This window comes from Homarus americanus, unplaced genomic scaffold (genome assembly GCF_018991925.1).
Source record: "Homarus americanus isolate GMGI-L3 unplaced genomic scaffold, GMGI_Hamer_2.0 scaffold39155, whole genome shotgun sequence".
Taxonomy (NCBI): domain Eukaryota; kingdom Metazoa; phylum Arthropoda; class Malacostraca; order Decapoda; family Nephropidae; genus Homarus; species Homarus americanus.
In genome coordinates, this window is record NW_024737042.1 from 5,562,617 (window position 1) to 5,582,619 (window position 20,003).

The 20,003-nt window shown below is 36.8% G+C and overlaps 1 protein-coding gene across 2 annotated transcripts in view; it reads left to right on the plus strand.

Moving 5' to 3' along the window:
- Window positions 1-19,642, plus strand: part of LOC121872619 (peroxisomal membrane protein PEX16-like) — a 62,272-nt gene extending 42,630 nt beyond the window's left edge. Inside the window, exons 3-7 of one of the 2 annotated variants that reach the window (XM_042375515.1) lie at window positions 2,956-3,065; window positions 3,210-3,349; window positions 14,001-14,158; window positions 18,601-18,704; window positions 18,959-19,642. In XM_042375515.1, coding sequence (XP_042231449.1) covers window positions 2,956-3,065; window positions 3,210-3,349; window positions 14,001-14,158; window positions 18,601-18,704; window positions 18,959-19,199 — 753 coding nt within the window. In that variant the 3' untranslated portion in view covers window positions 19,200-19,642. The remainder of the gene's footprint in view (window positions 1-2,955; window positions 3,066-3,209; window positions 3,350-14,000; window positions 14,159-18,600; window positions 18,705-18,958) is intronic. The other variant, XM_042375516.1, reaches the window with a different exon arrangement.
- The last annotated feature ends 361 nt before the right edge of the window (window positions 19,643-20,003 follow it).

The following is a 20,003-nucleotide window of genomic DNA, read 5'->3' on the forward strand; positions in this document are numbered from 1 at the left end:
CTACTACTACTGTGACGGGCCGAGTTCTTCTCATTTTATAATCTACCATCCAGATATTATTTTCTGTTATTATTCTTCCTTTCTTTATTTATAAATACACTTTATATTCCTATACAAGTAATTCTCTTCTCAGTTATGTATGTTCTTTATATTAAACTCTCATGATGTATATATTTAATAATTTCTATGCTGTGTCGTTAGTTCCACAATGTACATACATGTCTTATCTTTCTTTTCTTGTACTTTCCAAGTCTTTCATTTCTTTCATGTATATTATATTTACTCAGTTTCAAAGTTCTTACCTTTCTGAAGTATACTCTGTTTTACGTCTATTCATATACATGGGTTAGTCTGGGAACCATGTTATTCTCAGGGCACTTATTATACTTACAAATAGGCTGCCACCACCAGACTTTTGAGTTAGAAGATAACATAACTCATGGAAAGTTTTTGGGTAGTATGGTAGATGTATAGGCACGTGAGTAAGTATTATTTTCTGGGAACCAATGTTTAGAAGGAGTAGAGTGGTGATACTCATAGATTACTAATTCAATATTTATTAACACAGTGAGAGGATAAGATGCATCTTAGATTCACTCAGACAAAACAGAACCGCAATTAACTTATTAAGTCATCAAACACTTCAAGAACTTATTACCTCATTAAACACCTCCAAATACTTATTACTTCATTAGACAATTGTGGTATTATTACCTTGACAAATGAGATTCCGTAATTATTATTCACAAGATATCACTGTACCCTCAGGTCTTACTTTAACAAGTAACAAATTACCTCTTCAATTCTTGGTGAGAACATTATACTCTCAGGTTATTCTTTCATGGTCACTACCGACGAATACAGTACATAACACACTGGACAACTCCACAATTATAGTAACATACAATACCTCCTGTTAGTTCGCAAGGAACAACCTGGTACCTTTAACTCTCATTCAGTGGTTCAATACTTAACCTGGGATGACTATATTTCTCCTAGTCATCTCCAAGCATGGATATTAATACGGCTCCATACATATAACCAAGAACAGTAGATAGACCATGATCATACGACGGAGTCAGTGGGCCAAAGTTGTTTACAGGCTCACTCGCTCGCTAGCTTTGAGCGCCTGGCCCGGGAAAGGTTGACTCGTGGCGGTGGGTCGTGGCGTCTGCCAAGGAATCTCGCCCTGGGATTCTAATCTCGCCACCTTAAAGACATCCTTCGAGAGACATCGTGCCCATAGGCGGCTCCCGAACTTGAGGAGTGTTGCTAACCCCCACAACAGCGTCTGGAGACTTGGAGAAAAAATCACAGAGGGAGTGAATATTTAACTTCACTATACAAAACATACGTCTGGCACCGGTCCAGACGATAGCTAGATCTCTACTTTACTCGACTCAATTGGCACGGAAGTTACTATGTTAAAATATGAACACTGATATTCACAAAATTGACTAAGTGAAACTGAATTAATATGGCGGCGTGGAACACACGTGAACATACCTGGAGACGTGGAGAAGAAATCACAGAGGGAGTGATTTTCCCTCCAGCGCCGGCATATATACGGGCCTACGGGCATATCCCTTCTAGAAAGACTAATTTTACTAACAATAGGCCCTCTATTCAAAGTAATTGTTGGACACCTAGCTGTGACCGTCATTGTCACAGATCAGGCTAATTTTCTACATCTATATTTATGATTTAATCAGAGATTGAGTTTGTCAGTAAAGAGGTGAAATGGAGTTATATATGTGTTCGCAACTCTATTGGCCTGACATGTCTGTACAATTATTTGATATTGACAGACTAATGAGCATTAGCTATTAGCTTGTATTTTGCTTATAAAATTAGAGAGAGGTACAGCCTGGAGATATGGTCTCATGACACGACTTTAGGCTATCATGTCGGGCTGTGAACTGGGGGAACTAGCTGTACTGTAGTGGCTCCTCTCCCCTACAACTTCCAACTGAGCTCCGGCCGAGCGCCGACCAGCCAATCAGCGTACAGCAATACAACACAATACAAAAATGCTAGTGACAGGGGGGAAGGAGGTTCAGGGGAAGAATAAAGGGAGGATTGAAGTGAATTTTAGGAGGAGAGAACAGATGCAGTGGCTAAACACCGCTTGCGTGAGGGATTATAAGATGGAGGCTAAGCGTAATATGAATCATTTGATTTTGGCGTTAACTGACGTGTATGACCGTGGTCGTTACAACATTACTCTGTTCTTAAAGGGCTGTCTAATTAAAATTTTGAAAGGAGAAATTTGAGCTTTAGCATTGTTCTTTGGTTTTCATTTATGTACAGTACAGTAATAGCTCTGTTAGAAGGAATCCCTCTTGACTGGAACTCTCCGATAGCTGGAATTGAAATTCTCTCGGAAAATCATTTCCAAAGCCAAAATTTTCCAGAAAATTCCGGCTTTGGGAAAGATTTTTCAGGGGGCACATTTTCTGGAAAATTCTGAGAAAATTCTGGTACCCAGAAAATTCTGAGGTGGGGGGTATTTTTCCGGGTTCGAGAGATGTTGTAATGTGCAATTTCTGAAACTTTCGAGAAAATTTCTCCGTTACCCGGAAAATTTCGGGGACGAGGGATTTTTTCTGGCTTTGAGAGTCGCCTCGTTACCCGGAAATCTCTCATTCCCGGAAGTGCTCTACACGAATTATTCCAGCTAGTGGAGATACCACTGTATCCGTGGATTGGTTATGATCAAAATTAATAAAAAAGTAAATGTAATTTTTTTTTTTAAATAACTCGGCCAACTGCAGTTATGGCAATTATCACCATCTTTTATCATATGGTAATTAATTTCTTACAGTCAAGCTTTGAGAATTTAGAACTATTATTTTTTATTTTAGGTGAAGAAAAAAAGAATTTCCATTGAATTTTTTTTTTAACTATGATTTTGAAGTTGGCTACAACTACAACTAGTCTTCATGTTCCCTGTAGATGTTGCTAACAGTGATGGAATATGTTGAAGTACTGGTAGAAGTAGCTGCCGTCCAACTCTGGGGAGAAATGGGCCGCTGGGCAGTGGTCACTATTATCCAGCTTGCCAAGTAAGCATTATGTTCTGCACATTATAATTATTCATAAAAATATGATGTTGCTACTAACTTCTTTTTGTGATGATAGTTGAAGAATCAACTGAATGATGAAGAGATTTGAATTTTATGATGTATTGAAATAAAATTGTCTTTCAGGTGTATTGGACGCTTTATATTGTTATTAAGGTACAAAACATCTATAGTGTCATCACCCCCTGTTAAGCCATTGGACAGGAGAGCTGCCATTAAAACAAAACAGGAGCGACTTCTGTGTTCAACTCCTGGATCAAGTCCAGGTACAGTAACACCAAATACAGAACTTTATTTCACAATTCAAGTAATATTTTACATGCAATAGGACCTCTTTCCAAAATGACTGGCACTATGAGTGTTTCAGATGAAGAATATTGTATACAGTGATCCCTCGGTTAACGAACGCCTCGGTTAGCGAAATTTCGGTTAACGAATTCCATATGAATTTTTCCCTACATGTTTTTGCCTGCTTTCGCCTGCTCACCAGCTGTAGTATTATTCCGCCAATACAGTAATCGGTTTTAGGGCATAAATTCGTTACCATTTGAGTAAATATCAAGAAGGTTGTACTATTCAATAATTTTCCAAGTCTTATATTAAAGTTTTTAGTAATTTTAACTATTATTTAACATAATTGAAGTGCAGAGAACTAGTTTTTAGTGCGCCAAACAGCCACTTGACTCACCCAAAATGGCGTCAGTGTGTGTCCCTGCTCAGTGGAGGAAGCATCTTGCTTGAGACTCTTGTACATAAACTATTTATATGTTTTTACAGTACAATTATTAGTCATTCTGAAGTTTATTTTACATATTGACAATATATAATGCAGTGCAGTGTTGATTTAAAGAAAATAGTCTTGAATTACACCAAGTGAACTAAAATTTTATGGTGAAATGGCGACATGGGGTGACTTCTCTTCCACCCCAATGCCTTCTCTTCTCCCTTCTCCTCCACCCCCATTCTAATTCCCATCATCATCATCAAACAGGAGCCTTCTACATGCACACCTCAAAGTAAGTGTACTATACTGCATTTATTTTTAGTTTGTATGTAATTTTCGGTGAGCTGGAACCAATTACCCAAAAACCCATTGAAACAATGGTTTCGGTTAACAAAATTTTCGATTAACGAACGACCTGCTGGAACGAATTGTGTTCGTTAACCGAGGGACCACTGTAATTGAGTCTTTTATAAATTCTCTCTCTCTCTCTTGGAGACCCATAATTGTTAGAAAAAATTTATATAAATACAGTGACCCCTCCGTTAACGAACTCAATCCGTTCCAGAAGGTCGTTCGTTAACTGAAAAGTTGGTACCAGTCACCACATAACATTATCCTTCAGATTTAACTGTTACTTGGTTCATGATAAAACCAGGTCCAGGTTCAAATATTACAAATGAAATTACAACTGGATGAGGGAGGAGATGAGTATACACAGGCCTGAATTACCATTCGGTTGAGAAATATATACCCAAGACCAAACCCAGTGCCTCCAGGAATACAATGAGGAGACTGCTACAAATGAACCATGAGACGTGAAATGGTCTGTTTACTAGCGATAAGCTGATGGGAAGGGGGTGATATGTTTGACAGTTGATGCCAAAGTCTAGTGCTTATTTATTTATCTGTCCTTAAGAGTGACTAAGTTTTTCTCTCATAAAATGTCACTGAACTGACATGTTCTAATTAATTTTATTACAAAAGGCAAATTTTTTATCTCTTGTGCAAAATATATGATGTTTATGTTCAAATTATTCTCTGTCTTGCAAGGTTTCTAGCAATGCAAATTTTATTCTCCTAACTTTAGTCTGTGATATTATATAAGATGAAAACTGTAATCCTATAACCACCCAATCCTGGCTGGGAAGATGGGGGGGGGGGGACACGTTTGACAGTTGGCGAAGGTCTAGTGAATTATTTATTTGTTTATTTATGTCCTTTTGATTGAGTTTCTGTTTTTTGTTTATAAAATGTCACAGAAGTGACCTGGGAGAATATAATTTACATTGCTGGAATTCTTATAAGATAGTGATTAATTTGAATATAATCATGCTATAGTTTGCACTGGACAAAAATTTTAGTAATCATTTAGTACATTATTTTGAGTACATGTACAGTATAGCTTTGCCTTTAGGATAGTGTAGCGTGCCCAGAGAAACATTAGGCACGAATTTTAAAATATGATGCGCCAGATTACTCGCTCAAAATAGGAAAGATTCGCTTTAAATTAAACCATTGTCCTTAATTGTGGGTGTCGCTTTAAATCATATACAATAAAGCCTCGAAAAACGACGTTAATGTGTCCTCCAATATTGCAGTGTAAGGTGAATTGTCTTTTCATGAATCATTAACTACCATTAAAATATAGCAATAATAACGAGATGCGTTCCAAAGTGTGACCTCTTCATATTATTGTGTTGCTTTTTACCCTCTTCCCCCCCAAACAATACAATTAATGAAAAGTGCAAACTATATTCTGTAAATAATGTTTATGAATGCACCTTATACAATATGATTGAATAATAATATGGTCACACAAGAGGAGATGGGACGCCATTGTTTTCGTTTGTGTTTATAGCCGGGAGTCCGGGACAATAGTTCTACACGAGAAAATGAAGAAAATAAGACCCTGGTTGTAGCTGTACTAAAATGAATGTAAAAAAATTAATATACTGTATATGTTTTAACAAATGTTATTTAATGTTAATAAATGGAAAAATAGAAGTAACTAACCACTAATGGCAAAGAAAACAAATAGAGATGGATTGGGAACGCCAACATATACGTGCGCATGTAAGGATACTGCGTCATTTATCTTTTTAAGAAATGTACAATAGGTTCATTATTGTTTATTACTGAATATGTATTTGATTGAATTAATCTTTATACAGTCATCCCTTGGTTATCACGCCTAATTGGGACCGCGCCGAGTGCGTGATAACGAAAAACGCGATAACGAAAGTACAGAACCTATGGGATTTATTCTAATTGGTTCCAGGCACCCAAGACCCAACCCCAATTTTCCCATTTTATGACCATTTACACCAAGGGTGTCAAACTAATGGCCCGCGGGCTAAATGTGGCCCTTGGGATGGTCAGGTGTGGCTCACGGAATGACGGTAAAATTTATCATCCCATGAAATTATGAAAGAAATAGATATAATTATGTTTATTTAGTAAAATGAATTTTACATACTTAAGATCAGACAAACCCAAATGAGGTATTCTGGTAAGCCAGGTAGGCAATGTGTGAAGCTGTAAACTTCAATCCTACAAATATGTGATATAGCACTTGTGTTGGCCCTGAAGAGGGTAACTTAAATAAGAATTGGCCCTCGAAAGGTATTGAGTTTGACACCACTGGTGTAAGACTTATTTTTGGTGGTTTTGGGCCAAAAATTAGATTTTGCTGAAAATCACAATATGGATACTCCTGAGCTTGCTGATTATGAATACTATGTGGTCCACGATTCGATTGCAGAGTAATTAGTGGCCAAAATGACCCTTGAAAGATTTTACTGACATTTTTCAATGCAAATTACTCATCAACTATGGGTTTCCAAGGTGTGATTTAGGGTTTGTATGTTATTCTGAAAGTATTTAATTAGTTAAACCCCTTAAATTTCAATTCTGAGAAAAGATCCGTTTTTTTCTAAAAACCAGTTTTTGTGATATAGCTCGGAATGCGACATCAGCATATGTTACCTAGGTATGTTAATTCCTAGCCAATTTGCCAGGCCAACATACAGGCAGTTAAAACATCTAATAATTACTTAATAAGTAATATTAGAAGGACACGTCGCTACCTGGCATTTAATTACAATTCTCCAAACCCCCTCCTTCACCCCCCACTATATGCATCACGACCCTCATCTCTTGCCTCAGAGCGAGCAGTAAATAAAAGTCAACTCTCGAGGGGTGGAGATGGGTGGGTTATGGACGTCGCATTCCGAGCTATATCACAAAGACTGGTTTTTATGAAAAAACGTCTTTTTGTTCAAGCTCTGGAATGCGACGTCAGCAAGAATACCCGAGCAGGAGGTGGAGAGGGAGGTGACTTTGCATACAAGGCTCCTCTGACTGAGGTCCAGATTATATTATAAACTGTTTGGAATATTTCCAAAATTAGGAACATTTACTGGTGGGCAAATTGTTAATTTACTCAAAAAGGATACTCACTTTATTCTGATGAGGAAGAAGGTCCTGGTAGTGGAGATTGACTAGGTTGGGGAGGGGAACCCAGCACCACCACATTTGAAGCATCTCTCAGAGATAGATGGAGATTGCTGTCTTTGAAAGTTTTTGAAGATCTCCAAAAGCCCATTTCCTTGATCTGACTGAGACTCATGTGCCACAGAAAGGCCACAGACCCTGCATCTTTCCTAGTGTCATGTTCCAAAAATTTCTTGCCAAGGTCTGCTTGATTCACTAATTGAGATAAGGATTTTGTCAATTGACTAGGAGATAATTTCTTACCATCTCTTGATGAGAAAACATAAGGCCCTTGATTAGGGAATCTGGTTAACCATTCCTGAAGATTTTTAACTGGGCACAATATGTGAGGAACCCTTGTTTCATCCATTAGACGTTTTATCCTAATAGGTTGAGCTTGGAAATCTTACCTTTCATTTTTTCTTAGGATTTCCATAGGAAAAAGGATAACATCCTCATCAGAAAATACCAATAATGATGGATTATTGGAAATTGAAATCAGTTCACTGATTCTCATATCCGTTGCTATTGCTAGAAGGAAAGCTGCCTTCTGGAATAATTTATCCCTGTTCAGATTTATATTGTAATTAGGCCCCATAAGAAGATTAGTAACTTTTTCCAGAGACCAAGGCGGGATTCTCTTGGGTCGAGGAGGTCTCTGAATGAAAAAGGACGATCTTAGCATTTGATAAATCCTTGGGTTCAAAGTAATATTAAAACCCCAAGCCAGAGGGTCAACCAACGCTGATTTATAAGATGCAATTGTCGATCCTTGCAGGCCTTTAACTCTGAACAGAAATTCTAAAAATTCTAACACTTACATTTTTGGTGGTTTTGGGCCAAAAATTAGATTTTGCTGAAAATCACAGTATGGGCACTCCTGAGGTTGCTCATTATGAATATGTGGTCCACGATTCGATTGCAGAGTAATTAGTGGCCAAAATGACTTGAAAGATTTTACTGACATTTTTCAATGCTAATTACTCAACTATGGGTTTCCAAGGTGTGCTTTATGGTTTGTGCTATTCTTAAAGTATTTAATTAGTTAAACCCCTTAAATTTCAATTCTGAGAAAAAAAGTTTATTTTGGTCAAAAATTTTGTAAGGTGTAAGACTTACATTTTTGGTGGTTTTTGGCCAAAAATTAGATTTTGCAGAAAATCACAGTATGGGTACTTCTGAGCTTGCTGATTATGAATATTGCTCCACGATTCGATTGCAGAGTAATTAGTGGCCAAAATGACCCTTGAAAAATTTTACTGACATTTTTCAATGCTAATTACTCATCAACTATGGGTTTCCAAGATGTGATTTAGGGTTTGTGTGTTATTCTGAAAGTATTTACAGTGATCCCCCGGTTAACGAACGCCTCGGTTAACAAAATTTCGGTTAACGAACTGCCTTCCATAAGAATTTTCAACTCGGTTAACGAACAAAAATTCTGTTAACGAATTTCTTACGAACCGACCTCAACATGTTTTCGCTTGCACTGGCCGGGCAACCAGCTTTAGTATCAGTCCGCCAATACATTAATCGGTTCTAGGGCTTAAATTCCTTACTATTTTAGTAAATATCAAGAAGTTTATACTATTCAATAATTTTAAAAGTTTAATATTCAATTTTTTAGTCATTTTAACAATTATTGAACTTAATTGAAGGTAAAGTGACTAGTTTAATGCGCGGCATCCAGCCTCTTAACACAGCAAACAGGCGTTAGTCTCTCTCTGTTTTCACTGGAGGTAACATCTTGCTTGAGACTCTTCAACTAAACGCTTTTTTCTGTGTTTCCAACCAAATTAGTGGTCATTTTGAAATATATTTTACATATTGATAATATATAATGCAGTGCAGTGTTGATTTAAAGAAAATAATCTTGAAATACACCAAGAGAACTAAAATTTTATGGGTGAAATGGTGCCATGGGGTGACTTCTCTTCCACCCCAATGCCTTCTCTTCTTCCTTCTCCTCCACCCCCATTCTAATTCCCATCATCATCCAGGAGCCTTCTACATACACACCTCAAAGTAAGTGAACTTTTCTACCATTTCTGTTGAATTTAGGAAATTTTCGGTGAGCTGGAACCAATTACCCAAAAACCCATTGAAACAATGGTTTCGGTTAACGAACTTTTCGGTTAACGAACAACCTGCTGGAACGGATTGAGTTTGTTAACCGAAGGACCACTGTAATTAGTTAAACCCCTTAAATCTCAATTTGAGAAAAAAGTATATTTTGGTAAAAAATATAGTATGGTGTAAGACTTACATTTTTGGTGGTTTTTGGCCAAAAATTAGATTTTGCTGAAAATCACAGTATGGGCACTCCTGAGGTTAATGATTATGGATATGTGGTCCACGATTCGATTGCACAGTAATTAGTGGCCAAAATGACCCTTGAAAGATTTTACTGACATTTTTCAATGCTAATTACTCATCAACTATGGGTTTCCAAGGTGTGATTTAGAGCTTGTGTATTATTCTGAAAGTATTTAATTAGTTAAACCCCTTAAATTTCAATTCTGAGAAAAAAGTATATTTTGTCAAAAATTTTGTAAGGTGTAAGACTTACATTTTTGGGGCTTTTGGGCCAAAAATTAGATTTTGCTGAAAATCACAGTATGGTTACTCATGAGCTTGCTGATTATGAATATGTGGTCCACGTTTCGATTGCAGAGTAATTATTTGGCAAAATTACCCTTGAATGATTTTACTGACATTTTTCAATGCTAATTACTCATCAACAATGTCAGTTATCCACCTGAAGCTGAAGAAAATCAGACCCTGGTTGTTGTTGTAGTAAAATTAATGTAAAATATATGTATGTTTTAATTAATGTTATTTAATGTACAGTAGAAGTAACCACTGATATTAAAGAAAAGTGAGACTGATGGTGGAACGCCCTTGTATATGTGCGCACTCAAGGAAACAGTCATTTATCTTAAGAATTTGTACAAAAGATTCATTATTGTTTATTACTGAATATGTATTTGATTGAATTAATGTTTATATATGTGAAATGAACAATGCAATTCATTAATAATACGTAGAATATTAAAACACACACGAGGAGACAAGACGGCATTGTTTTCGTGAGTGACGATGGTTCTACATAAGAAACTGAAGAAAATAAGACCCTGCTTGTAGCTGTAGTGAACTTAATTAAAAAAGAATTGAATACCTGTATGTATCTTTTAAGTAATGTTATTTAATGTTAATAAATGGAACACAGGAAGTAGCTAACCATTAATGGTAAAGAAATAAGGCGAGACGATTGGGAACGCCAACGTATGAACAGTTAGTGCGTACATGTGAAAACATATCATCATTTCTCTACATATGAATATGAAAGCAACACTTATTTACTGTTCACATATGTTTTAAATAATATTTACGAATGTAAAAAAATAATTCTACTCACCAATGGTGGTAAAGTCTAAAACATAAGGAGAGCCAATGAATATTGTGCGAGTTTTTACTCAGATGACGAATTCATCAGGTTCAACTCTGGCTGAAGCTGTAGCTTTCCATTAAATCTGTTGCTGAGACTGTTACTGAACCTGAAGTTGATGTTGAAGCTGCTTATGATGCTGAATTTGATGGTGTAGCTGAAGTTGATGGTTTAGGCCTTCGAATAATAAAGCTGTCGAAAGAACCTTGCACAGCTGCTTTCTTTTCTCATTATACATCTTTATGAAGGGTCATTTGCATTTATTTAAGTTTTTATGCTTTCTTCTGTCAGCTTCACATTATGGAGAGAGAATTTTCTCTTAAAATTCTGAAACCAACCTTTACTGGCATTAAAAGTTTGTTCAGTAGCAGCACTAGCCCCTTCATCACCTGTTGACTCTTAAAAATGGGCATAAAGACTCGTAGCCTTCTCACAAATCATGTTACTGTCGATTGGCTCAATTTTGCGGTGCTGGTCCTCAATCCAAATGTTCAATGCTTTTTCTGTTTTCACAATATTCTTGTCACGAACAATCTGCACCACTTTAGCACTTTCAGGAGCCATTGGTTTAACAGAATCACAAATTGCTTGTTCATTCTTCTTTATATACAGCACTGTGGATTTGTTCACACCAAACAACTGACCAGTTGCGGCAGCACTCATCCCCTCTTTTAACTAATCTAATAATTCAACTTTCTTTGTCAGGATCATCACTGACTTGTGCCTTTTACATTTCACTCCACTAGCATCACTAGTACTGACACTAGGGCAGTCTTTTAGGGGTCATTTCACACAGATACACTAAAGTTTTGAGTACAACACAAGAGATGCTGCATCGCATGCAATGGTTGAGCGCAAACAAAGGGAGAGGAGGAGCAGGAGACGCTCCAGGCACGTGGTGGTGACTCGTTGTGTTGCAGGAGAGGCTCGTAAGCTAGCCACCATCTGCTTACCGAGAATAGTTGAAACTGTGAATTGCAAAACCGCGAATAGCAACGGTTTACTGTATATAATTTGTAATTTGACTTCAAAATAAAATGACAAGCCAAATCAGAAGGTAATCACTTCCCTGACCACTGATCGGTGGGGGTGAGACTAGCCATTGCCACGTTTGCTTTTTGTTGTTTTATTCTCGTATGATCAGCCTGATCAAACTATCCTCCTGTAACTTTACTGCTTGCTGTACTTAAGCCATGTGGATTATGCCAGTCAGATCTACAGGTACACTTTCCATCTAGCAGAAGTAGATGTAGTCCACAATATGGGGTAAACCCTTTCACAGCGTTAGGTTACCCTAAGCTGAATAAAATCGTTTGGCAGTAGCCAGAATAAAATGGCAAGTGTGTGACACGCTGTGAAAGGGTTAAGGGTCTGTACAGGTGTTTACAGAACCTCCTTTGTTGACAGTATATATATGTGTAGATTCAGGATTTCCCTCACTAGCCATTTGTAGGGAGGAGGTAGGACTTAGATATGTATCTCGGGTCCTGACCTCTCAATTTGACCCGAACTATAAATTTGTAAAACTACTTATTGATCGTTTGGCAAATCGACCATGACTTTCCAAGGCATTGGAGGTTAGTCTTGCTGAAGCCTCAGTGGACAGCCAAAATTGGCAAAATATAAGTTTCTAAATCACCTCCTTGGTGCTGACCCGAGTTGGAGTTCTGTCCAGTTAGGACTGGGAAACAGATGAACACTCGTCAAGAACTCAAAGCTCAGTTTCTGGAACACAGTATTCGGCACTTACACCAAACCATCTTTACAGATGGCTCTAAATCAGTGAATGGTATTGATTTTTTAGTAGTGGTTAATTGTTTTACTATAAAGAGGAGATTACCGGTCTCTTGCACAATTTTTACCGCTGAACTGCGAGCAATCCTTGCTGCAGTAAAGCACATTTTTAATTCTAGTTATAATGTGGGACAGTATGTTGTTCATACTGACTCCCAAAGTGTTTCATCTTCACTGAAACATTTAGTGCCCACTCACCTATTAGTCCAAGAAGTGCTGGAGTGGCTGGTCCTTCTGCACTCTCAGAGACAGGCAAGGGTGTGTTTTTGTTGGGTGCCTGCAAATGTGGGCATTGAAGGAAATGAGCACGCTGACCTAGCAGCAAAGGAGACAGTTGGTCTCCCTTGTCCTATTAGTGTCAGTATACCTCGTAGTGACCTGAAGGGTTTGATCCACTCTTTTGCTGCTGGGAAGTGGCAAGAGCGTTGGTCCTCCCTGACAGCACAGACTAAACTGCGAGCTATCAGACCTTTTATTGAACCATTGTGGTTCTCTTGTTTTCCCAACAGGAGGAGTGGTATTGTTTTAACGAGGTTGAGGATTGGTCACCTCCACCTCACACATAATTATATGTTTCAAAGTGAAGTTGAGTGACAGGCTCCTTGCTGCAACTCCAGTCATACTAACCTGACAGTTAACCATATCCTAGTTGACTGCAGGTTTTTTAATCTTCAAAGGAGAGACAATTCCTTGAACAATAAATCCATCAACAAAACTTTAAATGATGGAGGTTTTGTTAATGTACTTAAATTTTTAAAACAAATTTGGTTATATTTTAAGTTATAATATGGAAAAATAATTTTAATCTGAAGCATATACTTAGGTGCTCAGTGGCCCCTTGGTAGAAACAGAGCCAAGTCTTTTCCTTATCTGTTTGTACGATTGGGGGTGAAGCATCAGCCGGTATCAGTTTGTTTTAATAGGATGTTGTCATTTTTATATAAGGGATACACCCAAATTACCATACTGCGCTGAATGGCCCATTGGCTCCAGTGCATGGCTTTGAGCCTAAAATCCATGTGGCTGAATTTGTGTTGAACTGAAAGCTAACCAATCACAGTGCAGCATTATGGGTGAGTCCATTCATAGAGTGAGGGAATAAACTACTCACGGGTCTGAGAGGAGGAGAGAGGCCTCAAGGGAATGTTTGCTGGCAGAAATTTCAAATGATTGCGTGCGGTGGGAATTTCAAACGACAATTATTTCAGAGTTCGGACACATGTTTCTTGTCCGGAAAGGGTCCAGACTTATTTAGGTTTACTGTATGAATGTATTGATACATTTTTTTTTTAAATAAGTAAAAAAAAAAAAAAAAAAAAAACTTAAATCACAGTCCAATTATGTTAGTAATCAAAGAACCTTATGTCAGAGAAAAATGTCTATCTGTGTTTATGCTATACTGTACAGTATATTAAATATGTATTTGTAATCTTTCAGTATCATATATATATCATTATAGAAGTGATTCGATTACCACACTCTGGTCGAGTTATGAGAACCCTGGCTGGAGCTCCACCGATCCATCAGCGGTCTTTTACTCCTCCACAACCCCTTAACAATAATGAAAATGAGGCAGCCAAACTGAAGATTATGTCAACAAAGCATCTTACGGCAGAGGTTAGTTCTTCTTGTATCCTTTGTGAAGTTATGTCACAAAACTCCAATTGAAAGGCAAAAGTCATGGAAGATACTACCATACAGTACAGGTTTTGTAATTATATGAAGGGGAGGATTATGTTGCAAGTCTACTAGAGAATTAATAAAGAAACCATTTGAAGATTTATTTAAAGAACATACAGATTCAATGCACTAAGAACATGCATAAATGGGAAGGAAAAATTAAATCACTTGTATAGTACATTGTCAGTACAATATAGTAGTCCCTCAATATTCATGGTTTCTGGATTTATACATTTAACATATTCATGATTTAGTAAATATATACCAGTTCTCAGTTCATGACCCCCAATCTCTAGTATTTGTGAATTTTCAAGTACTTTTAATCCAATAAATTTCTTCCAATACAGCTTCTCCCCGTCTTACGACGGGGTTAGGGACCCAAATCCAGGTCGTAAGTTGGAAATGCCAAAAAAAAAATATATATATATACTGTACAAGGTATATATATATGTATCCCCCGCGTTACGGAAGGGTTCCGTTCCCGGAAAATTGACCGTATCGCGAAATTCCGTAACGCGAAACCTATTTTCCCATTGACTTTCATTATAAAACTGGAGATGCGCTCCTAAGGAATTTTTTCAGCCCCAAAAAAGTAATTCAAGCACTTTTATTAATGAAAATAAACATTTATAAACACATACAATACAGTACTGTACATTAAATAATTTATGATATACAGTAGTACCCCGATTTACGCTGTCAATTGAACCCACAGGGTACCGCGGAAAGTGAAATCCGCGTAAATGGAACAACAGAACATATGGGATTAATTCCAATAGAGACTGGCCCAAACCCCAAACTCCACTTTTTCCGACACAATACCTATGTTGTAGTAAAAATAACATATAAATTTTATGATGGTATGCTCACACAATTAATATTTAAGAGAAATACAGTCACCAGGTTAATGTCCATTCAAATAATAGACTCAAATCCCCCTTCCCAGCTCACTGGCTCTACCTCTCTGAGAAATGATTGGGTGAAACACTAGATTTTAACGTAGTAATAAATAATACCTCAACTAAAGTTAGGATAATATAATTGACATTTCTGGATTCCTTGCGGAGGAATATTTTGAATGTAAACTTCATATATTTTGCACAAAATAAAATATTTGCTTTTAGAACCAAATTTTACATTAGATCTAAAATTTGTATGTCTAATGCAAAATCCATGATGTTTATATTCAAAATGATCATCATATTGTAAGAATTCCAGCAATGTAAATTATATTCTGGCCATAATTTGTATGAATTTTATGAGCTAAAACAAATATCTTCAGTAATAAAAAAAAATATTCTTGACACTATCTGTCAATCAAAGTACACTTGCCTCCCCCTCTTCCAAATTGCGATGGTGGTTGGTCCAACCTCCCCCCACCCCCACCTTCCTCCCTACCAGTTTGAAAAACTAATTTTAATTTTAGTAACAAATAATACCTCAGACTAAAGTTAGGATAATATAATTGACATTGCTGGATTCCTTAAGACCAGGAAATTTTTGAATATAAATGTCATATATTTTGCACAAAAGATAACATATTTACTAGAGAAACATTAGATCTAAAATTTGTATGTCTAATGCAAAATCTATGATGTTTATATTCAAAATGATCACAAATTAAAATTCCAGCAATGTAAATTATATTCTGCTGTAATTTGTATGAATTTTATGAGCTAAACAAAATATCTTCAGTTAATAAAAAAATATTCTTCACACCGGCTTCTCTAAGCTCCACTTGTGTTGGTGTATTAGTGGATGACATCATTGTAGACTCTGACCTCATGTTTTTAAGTCACCCTGTATATTTAAGCCTCTCTCTGTCCATGTAATCCAGTTGCCTCTGAAGATGTCTTGAATAAAACGAAAGCTAAGGTGCTCCATTGTTTCTTTTTCCCGGTGATTTTATCATATATATATATATATATATATATATATATATATATATATATATAATATATATATATATATATATATATATATATATATATATATATATATATATATATATATATATATATATATATATATATATATATATATATATATATATATATATATATATATATATAATGAAGAATGGATACAGTGTGACTGAGCACTTACCTTTAATGTAGTCAGCTGAATGCACACGGGGCACCCATAACTTTCTATTTACAGGATACATGGAGACTATATTAATTGGATGAAGCAGAGGAGGAGACAGGGCTGGGTGGGTCATCAATGTCGCTTTCTTCAGACAGGTTTATGTACAGGGGAAACTTGCTGGTTGAAGGTATTGGATCATCTTTAGGGAGTGAAGAGGCAGCACTGGTGGGGCGTGAGGAGACAGCAATGGGGGACTTCTTAAAATATATATCCAATTTAGACTGCACAGTTTGCTTTTTCTTTTCATTGTAAATTTCCCTGTAGCAAGCAAGTGCATCTTGGACCATTCTGTCAACTTTGGCAAAACGCTCATAATTTTGATCCATTCTGTCAAACATTTGCATCCCCTTATTAATTGTAGCAAATGCCTCTGCCATTTACTTTACTGAAAATTTTTTGGGGGTGCAGGTCCTTCTACATTTAGACTCGCTTCTTCCTCTGCATTTTTCTGTGCTTCCAGTTCTACGAGATCCTCGTTACTTAGCTCTTCTGCTACACTTTCAACCAACTGTTCAACATCTTCATTAACAATTTCTATCTGAAGCTGTTTACCTAACTCCACTATCTTGTTACTTATCTCAGAAATAACTTCATTTTCATTAAATCCTCTGAAACTGTTCACATATCTTTTCAGTATTTTCTTCCATATTCCATTCATGCACTGTTGTGTAACCTCATTCCAAGCTGCAATAATGGTCTTTATACATGTCAAAATGTTGTACTCCTTCCAAAACTGTCTGAGCGTTTTCTCACCTTCAGTAGCAGCAACAGCCTGAGCGAAGGTCGTATGTAAATAATTTGTTTTAAAAGCTGCAATAGCACCTTGATCCATGGGTTAGATGACAGAGGTAGTGTTAGGTGGAATGTAGACTACCTTAACATCAGGGTGCATGTCATCCAGGTGTGGTGGGTGTCCCGGAGCATTATCCCAAATCATCAAAATCTTGAATGCAATCCCTTGTTGCAAACAATACTCCTTGGCTCGAGGAATGAAACAATTCATGAACCAATCCTCAAACAGTACTAGGGTCATCCATGCTTTCTTATTACTGCGATAAAACACTGGCAGTGCTTGCTAACATGTTTAAAAACCCTGGGGTTCTCTGAATGATAGATCATGAAGGGCTTGATCTTGAAACCAGCAACATTCCCCCCCAACAAGTGTAATTCTGTCCTTGAATGCCTTGAATCCTGGCATTGTTTTTGCCTCTTTGTGGATGTATGTCCGTTCTGGCATGCGCTTCCATAATAAGCCAGTTTCATCCACATTAAATATTTGCTCAGGCAAATAATTTCCCTCCATGATGACACGATCTAGCTCCTCCTTTAAAGCTTTCGCAGCATCCACATCAGCACTTGCTGCCTCTCCACTCACCTTTACACTATGTAAACTGTAGCGGTTCTTAAACCTTCGGAACCACCCATGACTTGCTGTGAAGGTTTGGTAGCACTCATCTCCTGCCTGCTCTTTCAGGCTTTTGAAAAGGCTTCTTGCCTTAGCCTGTATGGTTAGAAGGCTTAAGGGTACACACTTTTGCAGCTGATCTTCCATCCACACCACAAGTAATTTTTCCATCTCATGAATAGGACCTTGTCTTTTTTTCGTTATTATTGTTCCCTTTATAGGTGCTGATCCTTTCACTACCTCACGAATTCGTTCCTTGTCCTTCAAAATTGTTGATATCGTTGAGTGAGAGAAGCCAAGGTCGCGTGAAATGGTTGCTCCCGTTTTTCCATTTTCATATTGCATTATTATTTTCATTTTCATCTCAAAAATAAGATCTCAGAATCATCTAATCATTTATCTATGGTTTTCAACAATTAGAGCCACCTGGTAGAAGGCATATACTGTAACTGTAAATGGGGGATTAATTTTATTTTCTAGTTAAGCCTGTAGCCAGTCAGCTGAGATACACTCTCCACCCTTGAGACTGAGGTTAGTCAGCTAGAAATTGAAGTAAATAGCAGATATTTCTTGAAATTTGACAACATGGCAGCACTTGGCAGTTACATACAGATTAGGTGGATATGAGCTCTATTAAACCTCCTGTCTCTAATGTGTAACCTTCTACTCTAAACTCCATCAATTAAGGAGGAATTGGTGACCATATGATCAATCCTCAGCTGCGTTGAGGTTGGGTAATGCAAGGTGGATGTGCACAATAATAAGAGCCACCTGGCTAAAAGCTCATCTAGAAAATATTAAAATACCTTGTATATTTTCATTGCAGGCTATGCATATACTACGCCCTATTTGTCATTTAAGTAGCCTGTACCTCTTTGGACAACAGTCCTGGGCACCATGGATACTGTCGTTAGGCATGGATGTAACAAGGTTAGTATAAGTACTGTACAAGATAAAGTACAATACCTGTATAACATTTGGTATTTTTGAAAGTATAATTTATATTGCCTTGGTAAAATTATTGTGTCATTTCATAACTTATAAAATTAGTGTTATTTTATTCAGTCATTAACATTAATGTGAAAATTCTTCATAGGTGTTTTATTTTTCATACAAGATTTATGTACCCAATATATAATATTCTTATTAGTGTACTAATTAAATTGTGAATTTTGTGCCTTTAGCCTGAAGTTGTACAACGAATCCCTGCTTACTGCTGCTGAAAAGACTGAACTAGCTGTCCGAAGAATCAACCTGTTGTATTATCTTGTGCGATCTCCAGCGTTCCATTCAGTCACCCATAGACGTATACAATATTTCTTGACTACTGTTGGAAATAGAATACCATTTGCTCGAACCATTTGTCAACCATTGCTTGATTACATCCCAGAGTGGCAAAAAATATATGCCTATACCTGGAGTTAAAATTTGGATTGCTGTACTATATAAGTGAGATTGATTACCAGGTTAGTCTATTATTTATACAGTACAGTATAACCTCACATAATTGTGTGAGCTATACGGGCAGACACATGTTTACAAATGTGAAAAATTAAAATTTCTGAAAAGTACCGATGTATACTGTACATATTTTATCTAAAATACATCCTAAGATAGTATTACAGTAGTAATAATGTGGTCATAAACATGTAACTTTAAAATGAAAAAGACTCATAAATTCAGTTTAATTAGGGGAAGGGACAGATACAATGTACATAAAATGAAATGTTGCTGAAGGAGTGATATTTGCTAAAATCTCTGTACAGTGAGTTCTGCTATAACGCGTGTTTTTATAACGTGAATTTGCTCTAACGCGATTTATGAATAGAGGAACGATATTTGTATAACGCGAACGCTTGTTTGCTGTAACGCGATTTTTGTTTACTATTTCTCCAATTTTGTGGTATTAACTGTGAATATGGTAAAGAAGAATATCTCCAAGAAGCGTTCTGGTGATCGAATTCCCGGTGATGATCGTAAAAGAAAGGATATAACACTTGAAGAGAAGCTCGACGTTATCAACCTCAAAATCACCCTTCTCCCCCATCAAGTTACATTCATATTTTTTCAAGGTAAAGTGTTATATTTACTGTATGATTTCATTATTAGATATGAATGTAACATTTATTTAGACTGTGCTATCCTTTGTGTTAGGCTAACTACTAAATTTTTTCGATTTCGAGTAATCTGCACCTAACCCTATTTTCTCCATAAGCCCTGTTATTTCTA